General features: G+C 39.6%; 3 protein-coding genes across 3 annotated transcripts; 2 read left to right on the forward strand and 1 right to left on the reverse strand.

The window, feature by feature from the left end:
• The first annotated feature begins 308 nt into the window (after positions 1 to 308).
• Positions 309 to 4,379, forward strand: klhl23 (kelch-like family member 23). Its single transcript, XM_047370269.1, has 3 exons — positions 309 to 1,986; positions 3,527 to 3,679; positions 3,761 to 4,379. The coding sequence occupies exons 1-3, from the start codon at positions 765 to 767 to the stop codon at positions 4,072 to 4,074; spliced, it is 1,689 nt and encodes a 562-aa protein (XP_047226225.1). The 5' UTR covers positions 309 to 764; the 3' UTR covers positions 4,075 to 4,379.
• A 1,359-nt stretch (positions 4,380 to 5,738) lies between these two features.
• On the forward strand, positions 5,739 to 15,802 carry ssb (small RNA binding exonuclease protection factor La). Its single transcript, XM_047370276.1, has 12 exons — positions 5,739 to 5,884; positions 7,513 to 7,581; positions 7,668 to 7,771; positions 8,092 to 8,266; positions 9,317 to 9,424; positions 9,505 to 9,608; positions 10,364 to 10,435; positions 10,515 to 10,557; positions 10,649 to 10,789; positions 12,958 to 13,144; positions 13,246 to 13,383; positions 15,124 to 15,802. Exons 2-12 carry the CDS (start codon positions 7,522 to 7,524, stop codon positions 15,201 to 15,203), a joined length of 1,212 nt encoding a protein of 403 aa, XP_047226232.1. The 5' UTR covers positions 5,739 to 5,884; positions 7,513 to 7,521; the 3' UTR covers positions 15,204 to 15,802.
• On the reverse strand, positions 14,814 to 22,031 carry mettl5 (methyltransferase 5, N6-adenosine). The gene is made up of 7 exons (XM_047370291.1): positions 21,753 to 22,031; positions 21,557 to 21,671; positions 21,304 to 21,488; positions 18,313 to 18,395; positions 15,804 to 15,855; positions 15,682 to 15,731; positions 14,814 to 15,355 (listed from the first exon to the last, which is right to left on the reverse strand). The coding sequence occupies exons 1-7, from the start codon at positions 21,850 to 21,852 to the stop codon at positions 15,314 to 15,316; spliced, it is 627 nt and encodes a 208-aa protein (XP_047226247.1). The 5' UTR covers positions 21,853 to 22,031; the 3' UTR covers positions 14,814 to 15,313.
• Positions 22,032 to 24,965: the final 2,934 nt, after the last annotated feature.

A 24,965-nucleotide genomic window follows, 5' to 3' on the forward strand; every position in this document is an offset into this window, starting at 1 on the left:
TCAAAGCTCACCAAGGTGCTTCTTAGAGATGAAGCAGGTACGGCATTTTTCTACTTATGGAACCACTTAATTTTGCGTCGAATCTTGTTACGCTCGTTATAAATCATAGTGGGTCATAATTTAGTAAGGTCCAAAGGATATATAAATATTATTGTCTAATCTTGTGTGAAATTTTCTCCTGCAGGGAATACGAAGCATTTTTGTCCCGTTAATCCAGGTCAGGATTAGGTCAAAGCCTCCGTCACAGTGGAATACCGCATTGAGATTACCATGGCAACGGGAAGACTTGGTGGGGTAAATCATGAATGGGCCACGCAGGTCAGCGGCTCCTCTGGTGCGATTTGAAAAGGCGCTGCTCATTTGTATCTGATTTGTATTCTGTGCGTGGATCTCCGCCTGCGTGGTTGGTGCTAATGCGCGTCACGAGACCGTGGGCCGCGGTTATATTTAGGCTCTGAGAGGAAAATAACGGTGCAGGGTGATTCCTGCGAGCGCCTGGCCGGTTTTGTCAAGGACCTGGACACTAGAGCGCAGAAAGGAGGAGGAGGGGGTGGCTCCTGCTCCTGCTGCACACAAATACCAAAATAGGATCGAGCTGCCTGCGACAGTCCTGAGCTAAATTGAGGTTCATGTGTTTTTGGAGAGGAGCGCTTTGCGGAGTGTCGGCAGGGAACAAACATCCATGGCAATAGATAGGGTACGCCCACTTTTAGGGCATTTTAAATAAAAACATTTTTTGCATTTTCCTTTTTTTCCTAGCTATAATGTCGCATAAAAACGAGATCTACACATATGACTTCTGTGACGGGGAGCATCCTGCAGAGCTCCTGGAGGCTCTCAGGCATTTCTACATCCGCGGCCTGTTTACCGACGTGACCCTGCAGTGTGGCGAGTCCGCTCAGGTGTTCCACTGCCACAGAGCGCTGCTGGCGGCCCGAAGCTCCTATTTCAAAGTTATGTTCACGGCCGACATGAGGGAGAGGACCGACAGCGTCATTAAACTGAGCGGGGTGGACTGCGAGGTCCTGGGCGCCCTGCTGGACTACGTCTACATGGCCCGGGTGCGCATCACCGAGAGCAACGTGCAGAGCCTGCTGGAGGCTGCGGACCTCCTGCAGTTTAGCAGCGTCAAGCAGGCCTGCGAGGAGTTCCTCATCCGCCTCCTGGACGTGGACAACTGCTTGGGCATGCACACATTTGCTGAGCTCCACCAGTGCGCCAGGCTGGAGAGAGAGGCCCGCAGAGTGATGCTGAGCAGGTTCGCGGAGCTCATGGAGCAGGAAGAGTTCCTGGAGTTGAGCCATGAGAAGGTTAGGTCTGTTCTGGCTGCTTCGAGCCTCACCGTGCAGGGAGATGAAGCACTGATAGAGGGTGTGGTCAGGTGGGTATCCCATGACTTGGAAGGTCGTGTTCACTGGGTGTCAGACCTGCTGCACTCCATCCGTCTGGGTCTAGATGACATTTACTTCAGTGCTTCTTTGGAGGTGCACAGGCAATACTTGAGGAAAAATGATGGGAAGTTAAAATCCATGATCGTTCAGGCTTTGAGGTCAAATGGCAAGGAGATCCCTGCAGGCAGAAAAATATCCCCCAGTATGTACATCATTGGAGGATACTACTGGCACCCTTTGTGTGAGGTGCACATCTGGGATCCTGTCAGCAACACCTGGGTGCAGGGGAAAGACATGCCTGACCCTGGAAGAGAGAGCTACAGCATCAGCCTGCTCGGTGCAAACATCTATGTGACCGGTGGCTACAGGACTAACACAGTTGAGGCCCTGGACACTGTTTCAATTTATAACTGTGACTATGATGAATGGACAGAAGGTTGTCCCATGATTACTGCCAGGTACTACCACTGCTCAGTGGCTCTACATGGCTGTGTTTACACCATCGGAGGCTACAGAGGAGGAGCTCCAGAGCAAGAGTCTGAATTTTATGATCCTTTGAAAAAGAGATGGTTTCCAGTGGCCAAAATGATCCAAGGTACAACATTTTATATCACATACTGGGATAAATCTCAAATGCATTGCATTCAATTTGGATTACTAAAGACCTTTACAAATACGAATTTCATAAGAAGTCTGCACTTTATTACACAAACCACTAGATATCGGAAAATCTTTGCTGTTGAATCCCAAATGAATAAAGGGTCACTAAGGTCAAAATAGACAACAAATCCCATGTAGTGCCTTCCAAACATAACCCTAAAACTTTTTCACATTTTATCACATAACAGCAACAAAACTGTCATGTATTTTATTGAAATTTTATGTGACGGACCAACACAAATTAATGTATAATTGTGACGTGGATGGAAAATATTCAATAATTTCAAAGTTTCCTAAAAAAAATAATCAGAAAAATGGGATTTGAATTCGTTTTCAAACCCTCTTTGTCAATACCTTGTTTAACCACCTTTGACTCCAATTATAGCTTTGAGGCTGACATTAAGTACCTAATTTACAGGTATTGCAACATATTCTCAATTGGATTTAGGTCTGGACTTTGACTGGGCCCTTCTAACACATGCACGGTTTTTCCTGCTGGAAGGTGAACTGCCCCCAGCAGAATTAGCCCTGCAGCTACACCTACCTTTTCTGCCCATCTATGATCAGCTTCCCTGTCTAAGGAAAACCATCCCCACAGCATGATGATGCCACCACCATGTGTCACACTGGTTATGGTGGGTTCAGGGTGAAGTACAGTGTTAGTTTTCTGCCACGCGTTATGCTTTGGATATAGTCCAAAGCAACTAACCTGACCACTTTCACTGACGTCTCTGCTATGCCCCCTACATGGTTTATGACAAACTGTAGACTGAACATTTTATGTTCTCCTTGCCCAGCCTCTCAGTTTAGGTAAATTGACGTTTTTTGGTAGGTTTGCAGCTGTGCCATATTCTCATACACTTTCAGACCATAGAAAGTTTGGGATATTGTTTAATAACCTAATCTGGCTTTAAACTTCTTCACAACCTTGGCCCTGACCTTTCTGGTATGTTTCTTGGTCTTCATCATGCTGTCTGTTGACTAATGTTCTCCAGCAAACCTCTGAGGCCTTCACAGAATACACAGGTAGACTTTTTTATCCAATTTGGGCGAGATCTTAAAGAAGTAGTTCACATTGGAATTTATTTAGGGGTATTAGAGTAAAGGGGACTGAATACAAACCATACCAACATTTTCTGGTTTTTATTCGCAATAACTGTGAATTTAACGTGTAATTTTCCTTCCACTTCACAATTTATGTGATGCTCGGTGTTGGGTTATTGTATAAAATCCAAAGTAATGTGAAAAAGTTCAAGGAGTGTATATACTTTTGCAGGGCAGTGTAACAACAAAGTAAACTTACAGCTGGACATCTAAAAGTCACAAAGCTTCACTTTTACCTCAGAATCTTTTAGAGAAAAAAGACAAAACTGATCCAGCCAGAAAAATCAAACAACAGAAGCTTAGGTCATCAACTTTTTAGACAGATAGACATGAGCTCAATTGATCCTTATAGTCCCTGTTTGCTTTTCAAGGTGTTGGAAACGCTACTGCAAGCGTAATGGGAGAAAAAATCTACGTGACCGGTGGCCATTATGGGTACAGAGGAAGCTGCACCTATGAGAAAGTCCAAGTGTACAGGCCAGATGTGAATGGGTGGAGCATCATAACAATAAGCCCACATCCAGGTACAAATAATAGACCGGGACAAAAAAGAAGCATTAATTCGCTCAGAGCTGATGTCCTGTGTTTTAACCTACTGTTTCCAGAGTATGGCCTTTGTTCTGTGTCTCTCAACAACAAGCTGTATTTGGTCGGCGGACAGACAACCGTCGCGGATTGCTTTGACCCAGAGCGCGACGAATGGCGGCCCATATCAGTGATGAAGGAGAGGAGGATGGAGTGTGAAGCTGTGGTGATAAATGGGTGTATTTTTGTCACAGGGGGGTACTCCTACTCGAAGGGGACTTATTTACAGAGCATTGAGAAATATGACCCTGAGCTGGACTCGTGGGAGATAGTGGGGACTCTTCCCACCCCCACCAGGTCCCATGGATGTGTTTGTGTCCATAGCGTCCACTGACCTTTACCACATTTTGGTGTTATTTGTACAAAATGAATGGAACTGTCTATTCACAGCTTTCACAAGAGTGTGCAAAGGTTTCTAGATAACAAAAGGATCTGTCAGGCATTCTGGGTACATTTGCCAAACTGATGAACTCAGGGGTCTCTTTATGAGCATTGCAGTTGTCTTTTCAGACTCTTAGAAAGATTTAATGAGTTTTTAAATGTTTTTAAAAATTTTGGCAGAAATTCATTTATAATAGCAGAACTGCACTTACACTGTAACTTAACTAAATAAATGACTTCACTCTCATGAACTGGGAATTTCTGTGTGAACGGGTGATTTCCTGTTAACCTTCAGTACATTTCTCCTCGACGCAAAACCCACCATGTACAGACGGACACCTTAGTTTATTTATTTATTTATTTTTCATTTTCAGCTGTTGTGTGGTAGGTTTGCAGCTATATTTTGGATCTGTTTTTTAACCAAATGTGATGTATTTAAGAATATTTAGAAGTAAGCATCAACAAATGAAGAAGGAAGGGAATAGCCAAAATGAAAAAGTAAATAAATAAATTTCACACCCAGTTACTCCATCCCAGACCCAATTGCTAGTATAACAATAGATTGAAATACATGTTTACAAATATATTCTGATCCATGAGAACAAATGCAGATTGTTCAAATAGAATAAAATTTTTGAGCTAATGAAAAGCTTTAGAGTTTTAAAAGATGTTTTCTTCAGTTTTTAATTAAATTTCATTATTTAATCTCCTAGTGTTTTGAAGCGTATATTAATATTATATATTTCCAAATAGATCTATAGAAACTCAGGTAGTAGGGGCTCGTCATGTAACCGGTGGGTTGCCGGTTCAAACCCACGTGTCCATGGGCAAGACACTTCACCTGCCTTACCTGCTGATGTTGGTTATAGGGCCCGGTAGACCCGATTGTATGGCAGCCCCACTTCTGTCAGTCTGCCTCATGGCGGCTGTGGCTACAATATAGCTTACCACTTTCAGTGTGTGAATGTGTGTATGAATGGGTGGATAACTGATTGTAGCATACGTTCGAGTGTTCTGACTTGATGAAACGCTATACAAGTGCAGGCCATTTACCATTTACCGTAATTGGTAAATCCTACATTTAAATTTGTAGCATGTATCTCATACAGCACAGAGGCTTCTAAAGTGTTGATTTAGACACCCTCTCCAGAGCTCAATCTTAAATTTAAAGATGATTGTAAATTTTAAACTGTAAACTACTTCTAACAAAGTTTTTATGAGAGATTGGTAATATTTGTAATAGATGCAAACAAACAGTAGAATTGATTTGTTTTCCACAGTCATCACATTCATGCGTGGACAGGGAGAATGCTGAAATGTCAACAATTCATTGCAACTGACCAGGCTTCTCAGACATACATTTCTACCAAATGGTCTTTAAGACTTTGATTGTTTTATATTATAAATGCAATGGAATTGGACTGTCTGCAGTTGGATCTGAATCTAACTATATGGCCATATTGTTTTGGAATGGACTGGAATGTTCTGAAATATATTTGGATCAACTTAGATTCAGTATAATTAGATATAAATTAAATCTGTTTGTCTTGTAAATTTTTTTGAGATACCGGTTAGTCCGGATTACACTGCCGCCTGCTGGCTTTACACTGTATTACAACGTTTGAAACAGGAAAGAAATGCGCTGCGACGCTTTTTGACCCTCGGCAGTTTCCGTAACACGCATTTTAACAACGTGTGTGCAGAGCAGTGAAGACTCCTGGTTTTAAGAGCTTAAAGTGCGGTTTGCTTACTCTAAACATAACGTAAGTATTTCACTTTATTTGGGCCGGAACGGCTCTAGTGAGCTGCTCGTATTAACGACTACTAGTCTATAAACTTTAGGACAGGAGGTTTTAATGCAGTGCGTTTGTGAACAGCATGCTGCTGCTAGAAGCTTGCAGATGTGGATGCTGAGATAACCTTCTTGACCAAAGTTTGTTTTGTTTGTTGTAGTAAAATAAGCCCCCACTATAATGTAAACATGTTCTGTCAACCAAATCACGTTGTGTGCCTTAAAAGCCTGAAATGTTTGGTTTGAAAATCCAAACTTGCTGAATGAAAGCAAAGCTAGCAAGATGGTTAGCCACCACAGGCTATCTGAACGATCATCTGACAAACTGGCTACTTCCATATTATGTCAGACTGGGGACAGTTGTCCAAGACATTTTCACCTCCTAAAGGTGCTTTTTGATCCTTTATGCCCAATTCTTAATAAATGTAGCAATGTACTATGACGTGTGCAATTCAAATAAACAACAGCATACAGGCTTGATAAATGCAATTTACTGTTTGCGAGAAGCTCATAAGAAGCACAGCTCTCCATAAACACACGATAGAGTCTGAAACAAATAATTAAAAAAAAGGCTGATAAATGAGTTAATCCAATTGCATTTACTAAATTGACAATGGATAGAAATTCGGTATTTCTGTACAAATCAGCATTAAATTATACAGAAATATTAGAATGTAGACATTTGTAGCTTTTTAAGAGGGTTTGATTACATTTGTTTTTTTTCTCAGTACTGATCCCACCAGTGCAGCTGTTTTGAGTTTTGTTATTTTGTAGAAACAGTATTAGGAGCATTAGAGCTGCAATTAATATCAAATCACAATCCTTAGTGCAACATCAGTATCGCAATGCACTGCATGGAGGCAATATTTGGGAACTGCTATAGAGGGTTGTGTGCAGTCTGCATACCCAATCAGACTTGGATAGGTATATGCATTTTTGTCCCTCAATCCGTGCATCCTTTTGTCAGTTCTTCCATCCACCTGTTTACCCATTCAGTTGTTCCGTTTTCTCTTTGGTATATATGAGGAAGCTTTTGTTCATCATTTGAGTCTTGATTTCGGGTTCATAAAGGTGTCATATCCGGGGTTGCTAAAGAATGTGAATTTTATACAGTTCCACAACTCGGTGATAAGTTACAACAACCTATTATTGTTAAAGGTTGGTAATTGTTACTGAAAATTCTTAGTTTGTCCTAGAAATTTTTTTTTTTTTTTTATTCAATCAAAAATGATTCTCCTTTTCTCAGACTTAGAAGGACCATGAATTTAAAACTATATAAATAGATATCTTAATAATCCCAGGAGGGAAATAGGTTTGTCTCACAAAACTGTAGCACAGAAAAGCAACCATATGAGGCATAAGATCACTATAAATGATGAAACACAAAATTGTGTTTAGGCTGGTTGAAAAGCTTGGAAGATTTGCATTTGTAATTTTATTTGTATGCTCTCAAAGGATTGCTGATAAGCTATGTGAGAGGACAGATTTAACCACACTGTATGCCTTTAAGCAGCAGTGTTACGTCAGCCGTGCCTGTGTTTGTCAGAGATTTTCTATAGAGTGGGATGCGCTAATTGTCAGCATTACTGATTTCTGCAGAGAAGAAGGATGGCAGAAAACCAGGAAGAGATGTCTCCCATTGAGATTAAAGTGGCTCGTCAAGTAGAGGTAATCAAGACTTAAACATGTACTTCTCTCATCAGTAATGATTTTATTTTTATATTCAGCTCTAAACGTGTCTTATTTTCACCTAGTATTACTTTGGGGATCACAATCTCCCAAGAGACAAGTTTCTCAAAGAGCAGCTGCAGCTCGATGACGGCTGGGTGACTTTGGAGACCATGCTTAAATTCAACAGGTTGGTTTGGTTTCTGGTTACCCTTTGAAACAATAACCTCTAGTTTAGCCTCAGTGAATCCTTGAGGAAGTCTTTGTAGAGGTGTAGTGACTGAATCTCTGTTCATGGAAATGCCCAACTAACACATTTGACGCTGGCTTCCATGTTCTTGAGCTTCTGAGGAGAGACGGCTGCAGTCAGGACTAAAACAGTCTTGCAGTTTGGATTATTTTAATAGCTTCATCACCACAACCACTGTCTTAAGCTGAACAACTTATAACTGTCTGAACAACTTAAAGACTTTATGAATAAGAGAAACTTACTTACTCCTCTTCTTTTAGACTGAAATCTTTAACTACGGAGACCAGCGTCGTCATTTCAGCTCTCCAAAAATCAAAGACGGGCCTCCTGGAGATCAGTGAGGACAAGACAAAAATAAGGAGGTCTCCAGATAAACCCTTACCAGAACAGAATGATGACTACAAAGACGCAGTCAAACACAGATCTGTCTATATTGTAAGTTTCATAAACATGTTTATTTAATTCAAGATGCTATGGTACCATCTGCATTAGATATACTATTTATAAGTCAAATCTACAAACAGCTCACTGTAGCAGCCTGCTGCAGATGTAATAAATCCACAGGATTCCTACAGTCTGGAAAAGTATGGAATTTAATTTCTATATTTTCAAGGTACAAATATGGAAAAAACGGAGAATAGAAAAATATCTGTAAAAGTATTTCATTCAGTCCTTGATTCTTTGTGACCTTCGTTCCTCCCATGTTACTTATCTTCCTTCCCCCCCCATCTGTTGTGCCATTCCTTTTGTCTTTTCTTCTATCCTTGCTCTACCTTCTTTCTGTCCTCCTTACTTTCCTTAAATTATTATTATTATTATTTGTCTTTCCTTATGTCCTTCCTTTTATTCAATATTTCCCTACTTCACTCCATTCTTCCTCCCTCCCTTGTGTCCTTTCCATCTTCTTACCATGTCCTCCTACCTTACTTTGTTCCTAGTGTCATTCGTTTTCCTTTGATGTGACATTCCTTTCTTTGTCCTCCGTCCTTTGTTTTTTGTTTGCTTTGTTCCTTCCTTGAGCCCTTACTTCCTTGTTTGTGCTCTACTTTCCTTTCTTTCTTACATCCTTTTTTGTTCCTTGTCTCCTCCTCTCCTTTCCTGTACTCTTCCCTTGTGTCCTCTCTTCTTCTCTTCCTTCCTTTGTTACAGTTTTTTTGCAGATTCCATTTTAAAGCCAGTCCATTTTGGAGATATCTTCAGTATTTTATATTTTACAATAAACAAAAAGACCTGAGAGCTTAGTTGTGTTTGAAAAAGTCTGGAATGTGTAGCAAACTATGTAGGAACTGTGATTATAGATTGGTACTAGTTCATCATAGCCTCATTATGTAGAGTTGAGTTTTGTTCCTGAGCATCGGGAAGTTACAGGATTTTGTTTTATTTTTAAAGAAGTGACATGGCTAGAGTTCTTTAAGATGGTAATTGTTAAAGATTTTATTTTCTTTATCTCCAGTGTTGTTGTAAATGCTGCTTTTTCTTTTCCAGAAAGGTTTTCCTCTTGAAACAACTCTTGATGACATTCTGGAGTGGCTGAACGGTAAAGCCAACATAGAGAATATTCAGATGAGGAAAAACGTGCATCGGCAGTTCAAGGTAGACAAAAGGCATCATTTACAGTTTTATTTAGTGGTTAAATGTTTGGAAGACTATATAAATATTTCTACCTTTTGCAGGGATCCGTGTTCATCTGCTTTGAAACGGAAGAATCATCGAAGCAGTTCTTGGAACGCTCCGACATAAAATCTTTCAAAGACAATGAGATGCTCGTGTTGTCGAGGTAAGCTCTATTGCTTCTCAGTGGTGGTTTGATCAGTTTTGTACTGAATGGATCTTAACTTTTAGTATTGATTCGTGGTACGGGAACCTTAAAGTTTATAGCATTAAAAAAAACAACTAATGGCTGACATTGTCAAAGCGACGTCTCTGTGTTTGGTGAATCTTGAAGCACTGACTCCAGCATCCCACACCTTGTGAATTTCTCCCAAACTCTTTGCTTTGCTTCAAGATCATCTCGAGACTGAGGTTATCCCTGTTGCTTGTGCATCTTTTACAACCAGTTTTTCCTACCACTCAACTTTCTTTTTAATATGCATACAACACTCTGTGAAGAGCCGGCAACTATAGCAGTAATCTTTTGTGACTTGCCCTCCCCCTGACCTGTCATGTCAATGACCTTACCTTGATTCTGTAAAGCATGAAATAACATTTCTGTATTAAACAAATCTGTTTTTATTGATCTCTGACTAAGTTAACTTTTCCATTGTAGTCTAATTTGAGATTCATCTGTATTTGTATGGTAGTAATAGAAAAGAACACTGGTAGATTTGTCAGTGTAGTTTTTGTAATTTCGATGTTTATCTTTGAGAAAATGTAAGTCTTGCATGCTCCAGTTTTTCCCCCCATCCTTATCCAGACCTGGCAAAATGCTAAAATCAAATTGGAGACTTTTCCAGATTAAGAAAGGCAGGTTAAAAGTGCTCAAAAGCACTGAATGTCCCCATTATCATTGGATTGTTTTGTCATTTCTCCCAGAGAAGCCTACCATGCAAAGAAGGCAGAAGAGAGAAAAAACTTCAAAGCACAGACAAAAGCTAAAGCAAGACAGTGAGTTCACAAGATGTGGCTTTCTCTATCAGAAACATTGTTAGAAATGACTTACCCGCCTTATATAAACATTTTACAGGAGCAAGGAGCAGCAGCAGAAACACGCTGAGGAAAAGGAAATGGTAAGGTTACCTAACCCTGTTCACATTCAGCTTTGTTGCTGCTTTTAGGTTGTTTTATTGAGACGTTTAATTGGATAAAAATGATTTGCAGGGTTTGCTCCTGGATGAACAGACAGGATGTTTGTTGAAGTTCTCTGGAGAGCTTCAAGATGTTTCAAGAGAGGACTTCCATGCATTGTTCTCTGGGCATGGAAAGATAAAGTGGGTCGACTTTACAAGAGGAGCCAAAGAGGTATGTTATCTCCAAGGGTGTACAGGTCCTTCTCAAAATATTAGCATATTGTGATAAAGTTCATTATTTTCCATAATGTCATGATGAAAATTTAACATTCATATATTTTAGATTCATTGCACAATAACTGAAATATTTCAGGTCTTTTATTGTCTTAATACGGATGATTTTGGCATACAGCTCATGAAAACCCAAAATTCCTATCTCACAAAATTAGCATATCATTAAAAGGGTCTCTAAACGAGCTATGAACCTAATCATCTGAATCAACGAGTTAACTCTAAACACCTGCAAAAGATTCCTGAGGCCTTTAAAACTCCCAGCCTGGTTCATCACTCAAAACCCCAATCATGGGTAAGACTGCCGACCTGACTGCTGTCCAGAAGGCCACTATTGACACCCTCAAGCAAGAGGGTAAGACACAGAAAGAAATTTCTGAACTGAATAGGCTGTTCCCAGAGTGCTGTATCAAGGCACCTCAGTGGGAAGTCTGTGGAAGGAAAAAGTGTGGCAGAAAACGCTGCACAACGAGAAGAGGTGACCGGACCCTGAGGAAGATTGTGGAGAAGGGCCGATTCCAGACCTTGGGGGACCTGCGGAAGCAGTGGACTGAGTCTGGAGTAGAAACATCCAGAGCCACTGTGCACAGGCGTGTGCAGGAAATGGGCTACAGGTGCCGCATTCCCCAGACCTGGGCTACAGAGAAGCAGCACTGGACTGTTGCTCAGTGGTCCAAAGTACTTTTTTCGGATGAAAGCAAATTCTGCATGTCATTCGGAAATCAAGGTGCCAGAGTCTGGAGGAAGACTGGGGAGAAGGAAATGCCAAAATGCCAGAAGTCCAGTGTCAAGTACCCACAGTCAGTGATGGTCTGGGGTGCCGTGTCAGCTGCTGGTGTTGGTCCACTGTGTTTTATCAAGGGCAGGGTCAATGCAGCTAGCTATCAGGAGATTTTGGAGCACTTCATGCTTCCATCTGCTGAAAAGCTTTATGGAGATGAAGATTTCATTTTTCAGCACGACCTGGCACCTGCTCACAGTGCCAAAACCACTGGTAAATAGGTTTACTGACCATGGTATCACTGTGCTCAATTGGCCTTGCCAACTCTCCTGACCTGAACCCCATAGAGAATCTGTGGGATATTGTGAAGAGAACGTTGAGAGACTCAAGACCCAACACTCTGGATGAGCTAAAGGCCGCTATCGAAGCATCCTGGGCCTCCATAAGACCTCAGCAGTGCCACAGGCTGATTGCCTCCATGCCACGCCGCATTGAAGCAGTCATTTCTGCCAAAGGATTCCCGACCAAGTATTGAGTGCATAACTGTACATGATTATTTGAAGGTTGACGTTTTTTGTATTAAAAACACTTTTCTTTTATTGGTCGGATGAAATATGCTAATTGTGTGAGATAGGACTTTTGGGTTTTCATGAGCTGTATGCCAAAATCATCTATATTAAGACAATAAAAGACCTGAAATATTTCAGTTAGTGTGCAATGAATCTAAAATATATGAATGTTAAATTTTCATCATTACATTATGGAAAATAATGAACTTTATCACAATATGCTAATTTTTTGAGAAGGACCTGTATGCACAGTCCGGAAAATTATGGAAATAGGAGTTTGAAAAATATTTGTATTTCCAGACTTAATTCTCTCTCCCATTGTTTAAATATTATGCTCTCCTCTCCTGCATTCCTACTATGACCTTTCTTACCTGCTTGTGTCTGTTCTTTCTTCCTTCCTTGTTTCTTCCCTTCTTTGTGTCCTTGTCTATCTTCACTTTAATCCTCCCCTTCTTTCTTCTTTCCCTCTTTTCTTCCTAGTGTCTTCCTTTCTGTTTGTGTCCTCATGCGTCCTTGTGTCTTACCTCCTTTCCTTTCTTGTTTCCTAACTTTCTTCCGATCTTGTTGTTCCTTTCTTTCCATCTTTTGGTTCTCCTTCATGCCTACTTACTTCCTTGCTTAGAGTTCCTTGTTTTTGCATATTACATATTAAAAGCCTGTCCGCTATAGAAATATTTGCCAGAACTTTATTATTTTATATTTTGTTTAATGCAAATTACTCAGAAATTTGTAAAAGTTGTGGATTTTTACCCGGATCTCCCTACAAATAAAATCTTAAAGGGAGCAAGAGACATATTTTTACTTATTGCGTCCATCCAGGGTGCGCTTCTTTTTGATGGGAACGCAAAAGAAGCCTTTGAGAAAGCCAAAGAGGCAAGCGGAGGGGAACTGAAAATGAAGGGCAGCAGCGTCACATGGCAGGTACTCGAGGGAGACGAGGAGAAAGAGGTACTGAAGAAGATTATCGAAGCTCAACAGGAATCGTACAGTCGATCAAAAGGCAGAGGTACGTTTTTATCTTCAGGCATCACATTTTGGATCAGTAGTAGCAAAGATACTCTGCACTTTAGTGATGAAGTTTCCTGTCTGATTTAAAAAAAAAAATAGGTGGAAGAGGAAGATCAGGCGGCAGAGGAAGAGGAGGCCGAAGGGGAAGAGGTGGCAGAGATCAAGGCAGAACTCATTTCCAGGGAAAGAAAACAAAATTTGATAGTGATAATGAGGATGATGATGAGGGTGAGGAAGGTAAGTTTAACATCCTGAGGTTTACTGAGCCTTGCAAAAATATCCCTACCTTTTTTATGTCTTTTGTCATATTGGAGCCCAACATTTTCTTCTGTTTTATTGCATGCTTTAACAGATCAATGCTTTAACTTTTTTAACAGATATCTGTGCTTTTGTACACCGTGCAATTTATCGTCTTACCCAAAATCTCTCATTGTGAGTTTAAAATGATGATCTGTGGTTGCTAAGTGTGACAAACACTGCTGCTTTCTCCAGACTCAAGATGCACCAAACATCAGGCCAGTGTCTGGTATTTTCTGGGAATATTTTCTAGTGTGACTGCTGTCTTCAGCCATGAGCGCTTCCACTGCTGTCTGTATTCCCTCTTCTTTTCCTTTTCAGCGCTGATAACACCACTGCAACGCTGTGATTTGCTGTCCATTGATGAAGTGACATCTTGAGTGGATCTGTTTGGGGAGAGTTTGTTGCAGCAACAAGCCATGCAGTCTGACATATTTACCATTAGGGTTTAATGATCTCCAGATGGCACAGTTTGATGTGTTCAAGTCCTCACACAGCTGTGCCAGGCTTTGATAAATACTTTTGAGAACCACCTTTCACAATTGCAGCTTCATCTCTTATGGGGTATGTCTCTACTAGCTGCACATCTACAAACTGAACACTTTTTCCCATTTTTCTTTGCAATCTTCAAGCTCTGTGGTCTCGACATTGACCAGGTCGTTCTAACACGAATATTTTAATCTAAACCGGTTGATCGTAACCTCTGGCTGGATGTTTGTTAAACAGTTGCTTTCTTCTTGCTGTTTTTCTATAAAGACCACACTTTGTTGCTGTGGATCTCCACAGCCCCTCCAGAGTTGCCACGGGCCTCTTGGCTAGCTTCTGTGATTGCTGCTGTATTTGTCCACCCTGTCAGTTTAGATGGATCCTCGTGCTTTGATAGGTTTGCAGTTATGCCATATGCTTTCCTTTTTCATAGGATGGATGAACAGGACTATCTGAGATGTCCAAATCTGGGGACAGTGGCTTATAACCCAACTCTGACCTGTTTGTGCTCCTTGGTCTTAATGATGCCTTTTGTTCACTGATGTTCTCTAACCAACCTCACAGATCAGCTGGATTTACACACACACATCCGTGTTTTACTATCTTTATGAGGACTTTTTGGTTACTTCCATTGACTTACATTCATTTTCCTTGATTTTTACTGCCTAACCCTGACCCTAACCAGTTAATACCTAACCCTAACCCTAACCATAACTCAATTCATACCCTAGTCCTAAACCTAACCCCTGTCCCAAGAACAGAATTTGAAAAAGTGAGGACCAGGAAAATGTCCTCACTTTGCAATAAAAATACGAAAAATGGTTCCCACTCAGCAACAAGTACAAGAACACACACACACACAGAGTTTGACTCAATTCACTAAATGAGACTACTGAAGGCAATGCATTTTATTTGGAGGTATCAAAGTAAATGGGGCTGAATACAAATGACCACCACACTTAAGATCTTTCTGCAAAAAAAAAAAAAAGCGTTCGAGTATGTAGATTTTTCTTTCCAATTAACCGTTGTGCTACAAAGTGTTGGTCTGTCACATAAAATCCCAATAAACAGAAAAATACAAAGTAAAAGTCACAAATATAAATGCTTTCCATGGCACTCCATATTCTCTGCGGCAGCTTCCTGAATCTCTTAAACATGTTCAGATGATTATCTGTTTGCTGCTTTTTCTTACAGCACCTCCAGCCTCAAAAAGAGAGCTTGAAGATGCTGAGGGTCCTCCAGCAAAAGTTTCCAAAACTGAAAACGGATCGTAATGAGGAGACGACGTCCAGAGTTTTTCTTTAGCGAACACGTTTATTACAAATGGTGAGAAATGCAGAGGCAACTTGAAACCCATTCCAGTAAAAAAAATAAAAATAAAAAATCAGGCTTTGGAGAATCGAAGGAAGTCCACCTGGATGTCGACCTGAAAAAACATTTGGAAAATGTGGCATCAGTTTTCAGCTTTTTAAGCTCTTATATTTTGTGCCTCTCGTGTCATTATTTGTATGTTTATTTTTGCTTATTTGATGTTTTAATTTTAGCACAATCAACTTAACTCTGACATTTAATTTCTCCTGAATATTTTTTGTTAGGCCTGAGTGACATCTAGAATCCGTGTGCCTTTTTGAGATTTCCTTCATTTAGTGATGCAAATATGTGATGTTTTTTTAGATTTGCATATGCCAATAGCAAAATGTTTAAAAATCTGTTTTGAATTTGAAAAACATGCTACATCGGTAATGTACCCACCGACTTCTTCTTGTGGAACTTGTAGGAAGCTGGCAAATCGTATCTCAGTTCTGTAAACGAAGTACATGATCAGTATTTAGTATTCCTGTGATAGAAAGGATTAAACTACCCATCTCACTAACCTGCAATGACTTCCATCTTCACTCCCCAGTCATTAGCCTTCTTTTGTATGTGCTGTAATTATAAAATGAATCAGGTCAAGCATCTTTGCATCGTATCAGAAGAGTGAAAATACTCCAGTTTGAACTTAAGTCTGCAGAGCTTTTTTTGGGTCTCTAAACTGATTTAGTGAAATGGAGTCTCAAACAGCTCTGTCATAAATGCCAATGTCCCCTCAGTCTGTCTGATTTGGATTTTATTGGAGCTGGGCATTTCTCATCCTAATCATTTTCTAAGTTTGCATTGTCAGTTGTTGCATATCCATATTTTTTTAAAAAGGGACAAAAATGGCAATGTGAGAGTGTACAGGTCCTTCTCAAAATATTAGCATATTGTGATAAAGTTCATTATTTTCCATAATGTCATGATGAAAATTTAACATTCATATATTTTAGATTCATTGCACACTAACTGAAATATTTCAGGTCTTTTATTGTCTTCATACGGATGATTTTGGCATACAGCTCATGAAAACCCAAAATTCCTATCTCACAAAATTAGCATATCATTAAAAGGGTCTCTAAACGAGCTATGAACCTAATCATCTGAATCAACGAGTTAACTCTAAACACCTGCAAAAGATTCCTGAGGCCTTTAAAACTCCCAGCCTGGTTCATCACTCAAAACCCCAATCATGGGTAAGACTGCCGACCTGACTGCTGTCCAGAAGGCCACTATTGACACCCTCAAGCAAGAGGGTAAGACACAGAAAGACATTTCTGTACGAATAGGCTGTTCCCAGAGTGCTGTATCAAGGCACCTCAGTGGGAAGGAAAACGTGTGTCAGAAAACGCTGCACAACGAGAAGAGGTGACCGGACCCTGAGGAAGATTGTGGAGAAGGACCGATTCCAGACCTTGGGGGACCTGCGGAAGCAGTGGACTGAGTCTGGAGTAGAAACATCCAGAGCCACCGTGCACAGGGGTGTGCAGGAAATGGGCTACAGGTGCCGCATTCCCCAGATCAAGCCACTTTTGAACCAGAAACAGCGGCAGAAGCGCCTGACCTGGGCTACAGAGAAGCAGCACTGGACTGTTGCTCAGTACTATCCAGTACTATCAGTTATCCAAAGTACTTTTTTCGGATGAAAGTAAATTCTGCATGTCATTCGGAAATCAAGGTGCCGAAGACTGGGGAGAAGGAAATGCCAGAAGTCCAGTGTCAAGTACCCACAGTCAGTGATGGTCTGGGGTGCCGTGTCAGCTGCTGGTGTTGGTCCACTGTGTTTTATCAAGGGCAGGGTCAATGCAGCTAGCTATCAGGAGATTTTGGAGCACTTCATGCTTCCATCTGCTGAAAAGCTTTATGGAGATGAAGATTTCATTTTTCAGCACGACCTGGCACCTGCTCACAGTGACAAAACCACTGGTAAATGGTTTACTGACCATGGTATCACTGTGCTCAATTGGCCTGCCAACTCTCCTGACCTGAACCCCATAGAGAATCTGTGGGATATTGTGAAGAGAACGTTGAGAGACTCAAGACCCAACACTCTGGATGAGCTAAAGGCCGCTATCGAAGCATCCTGGGCCTCCATAAGACCTCAGCAGTGCCACAGGCTGATTGCCTCCATGCCACGCCGCATTGAAGCAGTCATTTCTGCAAAAGGATTCCCGACCAAGTATTGAGTGCATAACTGTACATGATTATTTGAAGGTTGACGTTTTTTGTATTAAAAACACTTTTCTTTTATTGGTCGGATGAAATATGCTAATTTTGTGAGATAGGAATTTTGGGTTTTCATGAGCTGTATGCCAAAATCATCCATATTAAGACAATAAAAGACCTGAAATATTTCAGTTAGTGTGCAATGAATCTAAAATATATGAATGTTAAATTTTCATCATTACATTATGGAAAATAATGAACTTTATCACAATATGCTAATATTTTGAGAAGGACCTGTATATTGGCTAAGAAGCAAACTAATTATGCAGCCTTTTAAAATGCACTTGAGCCCAAATTTAAGTTACATCATACCACTGGCAGACTCAGATTTTTAAAGTAATTATTTTACTTTTCCTAACGTTATTTCTGACTACCAAATTATTTTTTGAGTGGCCCAGCCAGAGTCTCAACCCCGACAGAATCTGGAGGGACTTGAAGATTGGGGTGATGGCAAGCAGGTGTTCCAACCTCATCAAAATATCAATGGGGAAAAAGCTGGTCAACAATTATAAGGGTTTGATTGCTGTAAGGCAAATAAAGATTGTACCATTTATTATTGGTAATAATAGATGGTATATATTTTTTTAGAAAATATATATATTTAAATGAACTAGTTTTACACTGTCATCTTTAGAGAAATGTGTGTCCTGTTTCCTATTAGACAAACTTCTAATTGAAAATTGAAAATCTTCAAGGGGTATGAATAATTCTGGGCTTAACTATTACATGTCAGCTGGCTTAAATTAGGACCAAAATCAAGTATTAATGTGCAGAGCGCCGAATGGGCCCAGAGCAGAGACTTACCTCTCGTGTTGATGTTTTATGAAGTGAGTACACCGCTGTCTTTGACATAGTTAAAGCAGCGCGGAGGAACTTCATGTCCATCCCTTGAATAAACAGTACATCGTGTCATTGATTTTACTAGGATAAGGACACACTGATTTCTACAGGACATGGAGTCAAAATACAGTATTAAAATAAAACCGTTAGTTGGAAGCATGTGATACAAAAGTAAACTGGTTGGCTTTGACACCTAAATGCTAACAATTGCTCCAATAAATGAACTGACAAGAAAATTATTCTTGTCAAGAAAAAGACTTTTAGAAAAAAAAAAAACTTTCCAGTTTTTTCCAGGAGTAGAAATTTCTGATGAGTTGCTACAACATATTCAAATGTTTTCATATTTGTTCTACTGGAGATGTACAGAAAAAAAAAAAATTAGGATGGAAAAATGTCTGATTTCCCAAACTTTACTCCTCTTAATTTTCTATATCTAAAAAAAAACACACAAAAAAAACAATACCCTTTCACAGCTTTTCAGGCCTTATATTTGGCCTTCAAACTGCTGTTTCCCTTGGTCTCGTTAAAATGCAAAACAAGCATTTTAAAACATTTCGGAACCCTGGAATGCCTTTTTCCTTCTTTTTAAGGCCATTCCTTTTAATTGCTAAAGATAATCAAGGCCAAAGAGTTCATTTGTATTTCAGCTTTCAGATATTCATTTTATATTCTTTAAACGGGGTTAGGTAAGTCAGTGATTGCAAGCTGCCAATACCCTGAGAATGCACAGCAACTCCAAACCATAACGGTTCCTCCGCCATGCTGTAGCTTTGGCTTGTATGGGATTGCTTTCCTGTTTACTGAACAGACTGGCAGCTGTTTAAACTCTGACATTTGTGGATAGTTTTCAAATTTTTGGCCAGTCTCCATCTAAGACATCCATTCCCCTCACTTCAAAGACAAAGGAAAACAGCCGAGCATCGATATCAGGCTCTTATATAGGACAGACTCACTATATATGTAAAATGGCCAAGAAATATTGCATTTTAAACATCCCCTGCGATATTAATATTTAACATATTAATATTGTGATGTTTGCAATATAAATGTGCAGCCCCAAATCTGACAATAAAATGGAAGAACCTTCAGGTTAAAAGAACAGTGAATTTCTTGTTATGACATGTTCATATTACATACTTTCTACATGTTTCCACAACAAGTAATCAAATAATTATCTTATGTATGTGTAAAGTAATCAGAAATGCAAGGTAAATTAACTATTGACTTTAGTAACTATTGAGTTACTGATTACTGTCTGAGCTGAGAAGGATTGTAAAAACAAGCAGGAAAAATTAGGTTTTGGCCTCAAAGTAGTAATAACTTTGTCAGGGTTTAAGAATAATAAATGTACTCATGATTTAAATAGGTTATCTTTACCGTGGTCTACTGTGGCTGTCACAAAGTATTTGACTGATTTCTACAGTCTGTTTTTACTTCACTCTAATGTTTCAGATCATAAGTAAATTTTAATATCAGACAAAGACAACCTGCCTGGATACAAAATGCTGTTTACAAATGATTTTATTTATTAAGGAAATCAAGCTTTCCAAACCAACCTGGCCAAGTGTGAAAAAGAAAATACCCCTAAACATAACTAATTGTCCCACCCTTGATGAGTCAACAACTGCCATCATGCATTTGCAGTAACCGGGATAAGTCTTTTACATCTCCATGGAAGAATCTTGCAGAATTTTTTTTATTTTTTAGCATGAATGGTCTGTTTAAGATGATTTCACAGCACCTTAACCGGATTTAAGTCTAGACTTTAACTAAGCCACTCACAAACGTTTGTTTGGTTTATTTGAGCCTCTCAGAGGTAGACCTGCTGGTGTGCTTTGGTTCATTGTCCTGCTGCATAACCCAAGTGATCATGAGATTGAGGTCATGAACTAATATCTGAACATTGTCCTTTGTGATTTTTAAGTAATAAGATGAATATATGGTTCTGTCGGTTGTGGGAAGTCGCCCAGGAAATGAAGCAGCAATGTAGACCCAGACCACCACCATATTTGACTTTCGTTATGATTGTCTTTTTGTGAAATGCTGTGTTAGTTTTATGCCAGATGTACCAAAATAGTTCCCATAATATTTGCCCAAACGTCCTGGGCTCATCAGGACGTTCTTTGGCAAATGAAAGACAACACTTTGTGCTCTTTTTTTAGTCAGCAGTGGTTTTCATTTTGCAGATCTTCCGTGGATGCCATTTTTGCCCAGTCTCTGTCTTATTGTTGAACACTGACCATAACTGAGGCAATGTTGTTCTATGTCATTTTGTGATGTCCTGAATTGGTCATAAATCATTGCTGGAGTAATTATAGAAGGCAGGCCACTTCTGGAAAACTTCAATACTGTTCCATCTTCTTGCATTTATGGAATGATGGCTCTCACCATGGTTCACTTGAGTCCCAAAGCCTCAGAAAGTGCTTTGTAATTCTTTCCAGACTGATAAATTTAGATGACTTTGTTTCCCATCTATTCTTGAATTTCATTAAGATCGGGACATGGTGTGTTGTGTTCCCATATCCTTCTTCGTGTTGTCAGACAGGTTGTATCTGGAAATGGTTCTACAGGTCTGGGTGTGGGAAGTGAAACTTAATTCAAATGTCCACAAACTGTAGTAAATTACAGTTAATTAATGATTTAACAAAGGGGGTGATTACTTTTGTATGTAGAGGCAGGTGGGTTTAGATTTTTTGCCAGAATAGGTGTGATCATTAATAGAAAACAGCTTTTTGTATTTATACTAGTTATCTTTGTCATATTATTATATAAATTATTATATTATATATTATTATTATATTTGTAGCATATCTAGCATTTACATGTGCCAAAAAATCTAAATAAAGGGAAAGCGAATACTTTGAATTAGCATCATATTGACCCCAGTTAAAGTCAATTTCTAATTAATAAAGGCATAATTAGCTATCAGTAGCTTCTTTGTCAAATTAATCTCACCTTGGTTGTGTTTTGTACCAAACGGTGGATTCATTATAACAGTGTCAAACCTTTGGGCATAAGTCTCAACTTCGAGGTGGCATAAATCACACTGGAGCAGATCCACGTTGGAGAGCTCAAATTCTTCTGCATTCCTTCTGAATATCTCCAGCGCGTCTTCATCAATGTCAAAACCAACGCATAAGCTGCAGAGAACAGAGAGGTCAGAAAGCTGCTCAACAACAAGGACTGTTACAGGAGATCTTTCCCTCACCCTGCGTCCAGCATGGCAGCCCCGATGCTGAGGACTCCACAGCCACAGCCCAGATCTGCCACCAGTTTACCCTCAATGTCGTCAAACGAGCTGTGGATCGTGTACAGCATGCATGCTGCGGGGAAAAAGGGCAAACGTTGTTATTATTTTCAGGTGTGGAGCCTGCGAGCCCCTGTTCTGATGCTAACCACCTCACCTGCAATGTGAGGGCTGGTTGGATACTGCTCCAGGAGGATTTTAGGCTCTTCAAACGTGTCCACCTGCTGCAAGCAGCTTTCCAACTCCTTAAGTTTCATTTCGCGTCACTGTGATGTTTCCACAGGAATGTACCAACACCGAGAGAAAACATTCAATCATATACTTCTGAATTCACTGCGAAAGTAGTTTTTTTTTAATGTAAACCACCTCCTCACACAGGCGTGTATGAACCAAAACAATCCACAGAATCGATCTTCTTCTTTTTCTTTTAGTTTTGCCAGTTTTGTTACAACGATGTGTTACACTGCCCTCTACATGTGAAGAATAAAACTACAGGCGGATTTTCCTTTTCTTCTCATTTTTGCTGGCGGATTGCAGATAAACTACAAGTTACTTTACTGCCACCTATTACAATGGAGTGTAAACGGGAAACTAACGAAAAAATTAACTAGAACGCTTCCCATAGATTTGGGAACGTTGTAAAACTTTCTTCATGCGTCATTTATTTTCCAATATTCCTGTCAATAGAATTTAAAGCTCTACTGTTTTAAAAAGCTATGCTTGTTTTTCTACAAGGTCCACATTTTTATTTCCCTCCATTTCCACAGGTGCATGGGCCAAGATGAACTCAACTATGATGGTTTTGCTTGAGAATTTGTACAGAACATGATGGATCATAACTTAGGCTCTTACAATTCAGTTCTTCAATTCAAAGTATCTGTAGTTCTTATCTGCAGTGTATTTATGTGAGTATCCTTTCCCAGATCTAAAAAGCTATTTTGAATAAAAAACAGAGATCCAGTCATGTAACTTTTCTTTCACCACAGGTTCTTCCAGTTTTATAAAAGACAGAGTGTATATATGTTTGCGAAATCAAGGAAGACTACTATTACTTATTCTTTTTTCGCTTGTGCTTTCCTTTTTTTTTTTTAGATTCCAAGCATAGGACTGTGTCTATTGCATTTCTTACTGTCTGGAATGCTCCCTAATATGATGGTGCTTGGTTTCAAAATTAGTAATAAAGCCTTTCATTGATAAATAACTCTATTGTTTTCCTTAATTCTTATATTAATAATTTGATGGGAGTGGTTGGTATTTGCCTGATGCTAATACAGGGATTATTAGAATTTTCCACATTGCTGGAATTTTACCAATTTCCTAAATTGAATTGAACAATGTTAAAATTGTTCTATGTGAGTTGCAACACATATGTTTTAACATGCTGTAGTCTGCTTATGTTAAGAGCTGTTTTTGCCTCAAATAATGTGAAAGGCAAGTCTAGCTCTATATCAGTAGAGGATTACTTTCCTGTTCTGTTTTGATGTTGTTTTACAGTATAGTAGCACTGATGACCCTTATATGTATGACCCTTAGCCACTATTTGAGCTAATAACTCTGCCTTGTCCAATTTATTTATGGCTGTAATGTTTTTATATTTCAGGACTGGGATTCAAATGTTTCTGCTTATGCCATTCATGTTTCTATTCTGATGGATGAACAACATTTTATCCTACATTCTAGCTACACGTTACTGACATGGCTTCATATTCTTTGAAATAATCCCATGTATAATAAAAAAAAAAAAAAAAGATAATAATCAGGTGGGTGTTGTGCTCATAAATCTCCCCCTCTCATAGTCTTGTGTTTCCGTTTGGGTTTTCTATTATGTTTATGTTTTGATCATTTTCTTATTTTCTCTGTGTCCGCTGTTGTCTTATTATCTTCAATAGGTCTCTATGTGTTAGTATTCAGCTCTTTTCTTCTGTCCCAGCTGCTCCATTTATGCCCCTTTTCCATTGGCTCCATTTGGCCCTACGCAGCTCCACTCGGCTCGCATTACTGTTTTTCCGTACCGGTACCTACTTTTTGGTTCCCTGCTCCTGATCAGGTCTGACCGGGGCTGAGTCGGGACTACATGTGAGTGTCCCGACTGCTGTTCACTGATTGGCCATGGGACCAGGAGATATGAGAAAGTTTTGGACAAAATAGTGCAGAGAAAAGTAAATTAACTCAAGAGCGACTACAATAAAAATGAGGGCCAAATTATAGACCATGCCTGAAAGCTGAAAGAAAAGTAAAAGGACACATAAGCTTTTAGAATTACACACAGGGTCGTTGTATTTAAAAACATCCTAAACCAGCTAATCACACATAAAATCAGTTGTTCAGACGCACAAACATTTCCTAACTAACTTCACTGCGGTCAAAAGTCCGCGGTTTTGCGCTTTAAAATCCTTGTCCTCGTTATTGCCTTTGCTGAGACAAAAACATCCTCATGAAACCCAAAATGTTAATTTCTCCAGGCAAGCGTTTGAGTTTTACAAGGCCAGACAGCAGCGTCTCTCCTCTCCGCATCTCCTGCCACACCAGAACCCCTGAGGCTAATGGTCCAGATAATTATCCCAGTGGATCATTTTATACATGAAAAAAAAATATATAAGACATTTTTTGCATATACAACATTACAAACAGCCTAAGCATCCGGAGATCGGGCCGCTAAGGTCTACACCTTCGTCCGCTGCCCAATCCTCTTTACACCTGTATGGAAGTAAAATAGTCTCCTTAGAATCAGACATTTTTTAGACATTGAATTTATAACATTGAATTTTTATCCTGTGCAATTATGTATGTGAAATTTTTTTGGGTACTTAAAATTCACCTGCAGAAATTCACCTGCAAAAATTCGCCTGAAAAAATTCACCTGCAGAAATTTGCCTGCAAATGTGTTGACCTTCTGGTGACTCAAGCCAAAGCAATCAGCACTCGATCGAGTCGAGCGTCTTTTAGCCAATCAGATTATGCTCAGATTGGCTGATCTTCATTAAACCACTATCCAGCAAACTGTTAAGAGACTCGCCTCTGCCCAAGACAATGGTGTGTCACGTGATCAAATAAGTGTAATCTGATTGGCTAAAAGACACTCGACTCGGTCGAGTGCTGATGCTTTGGCTTGAGTCACCAGAAGGTCAACACATTTGCAGGCAAATTTCTGCAGGTGAATTTTTTTCAGGCGAATTTTTGCAGGTGAATTTCTGCAGGTGAATTTTTTCAGGCGAATTCTTGCAGGTGAATTTGTGCTGGCAAATTTTAAGTACAAAAAAAAAAAAAAAAAAAAAAAAAATCACATACCTAATTGCACAGGATAAAAATTCAGCATTAAAAATTAAATGTCTAAAAAATTTCTGATTCTAATATATAGGGTAAGAACGCT

This window comes from Girardinichthys multiradiatus, chromosome 7 (assembly GCF_021462225.1).
Source record: "Girardinichthys multiradiatus isolate DD_20200921_A chromosome 7, DD_fGirMul_XY1, whole genome shotgun sequence".
Taxonomy (NCBI): Eukaryota; Metazoa; Chordata; class Actinopteri; order Cyprinodontiformes; family Goodeidae; genus Girardinichthys; species Girardinichthys multiradiatus.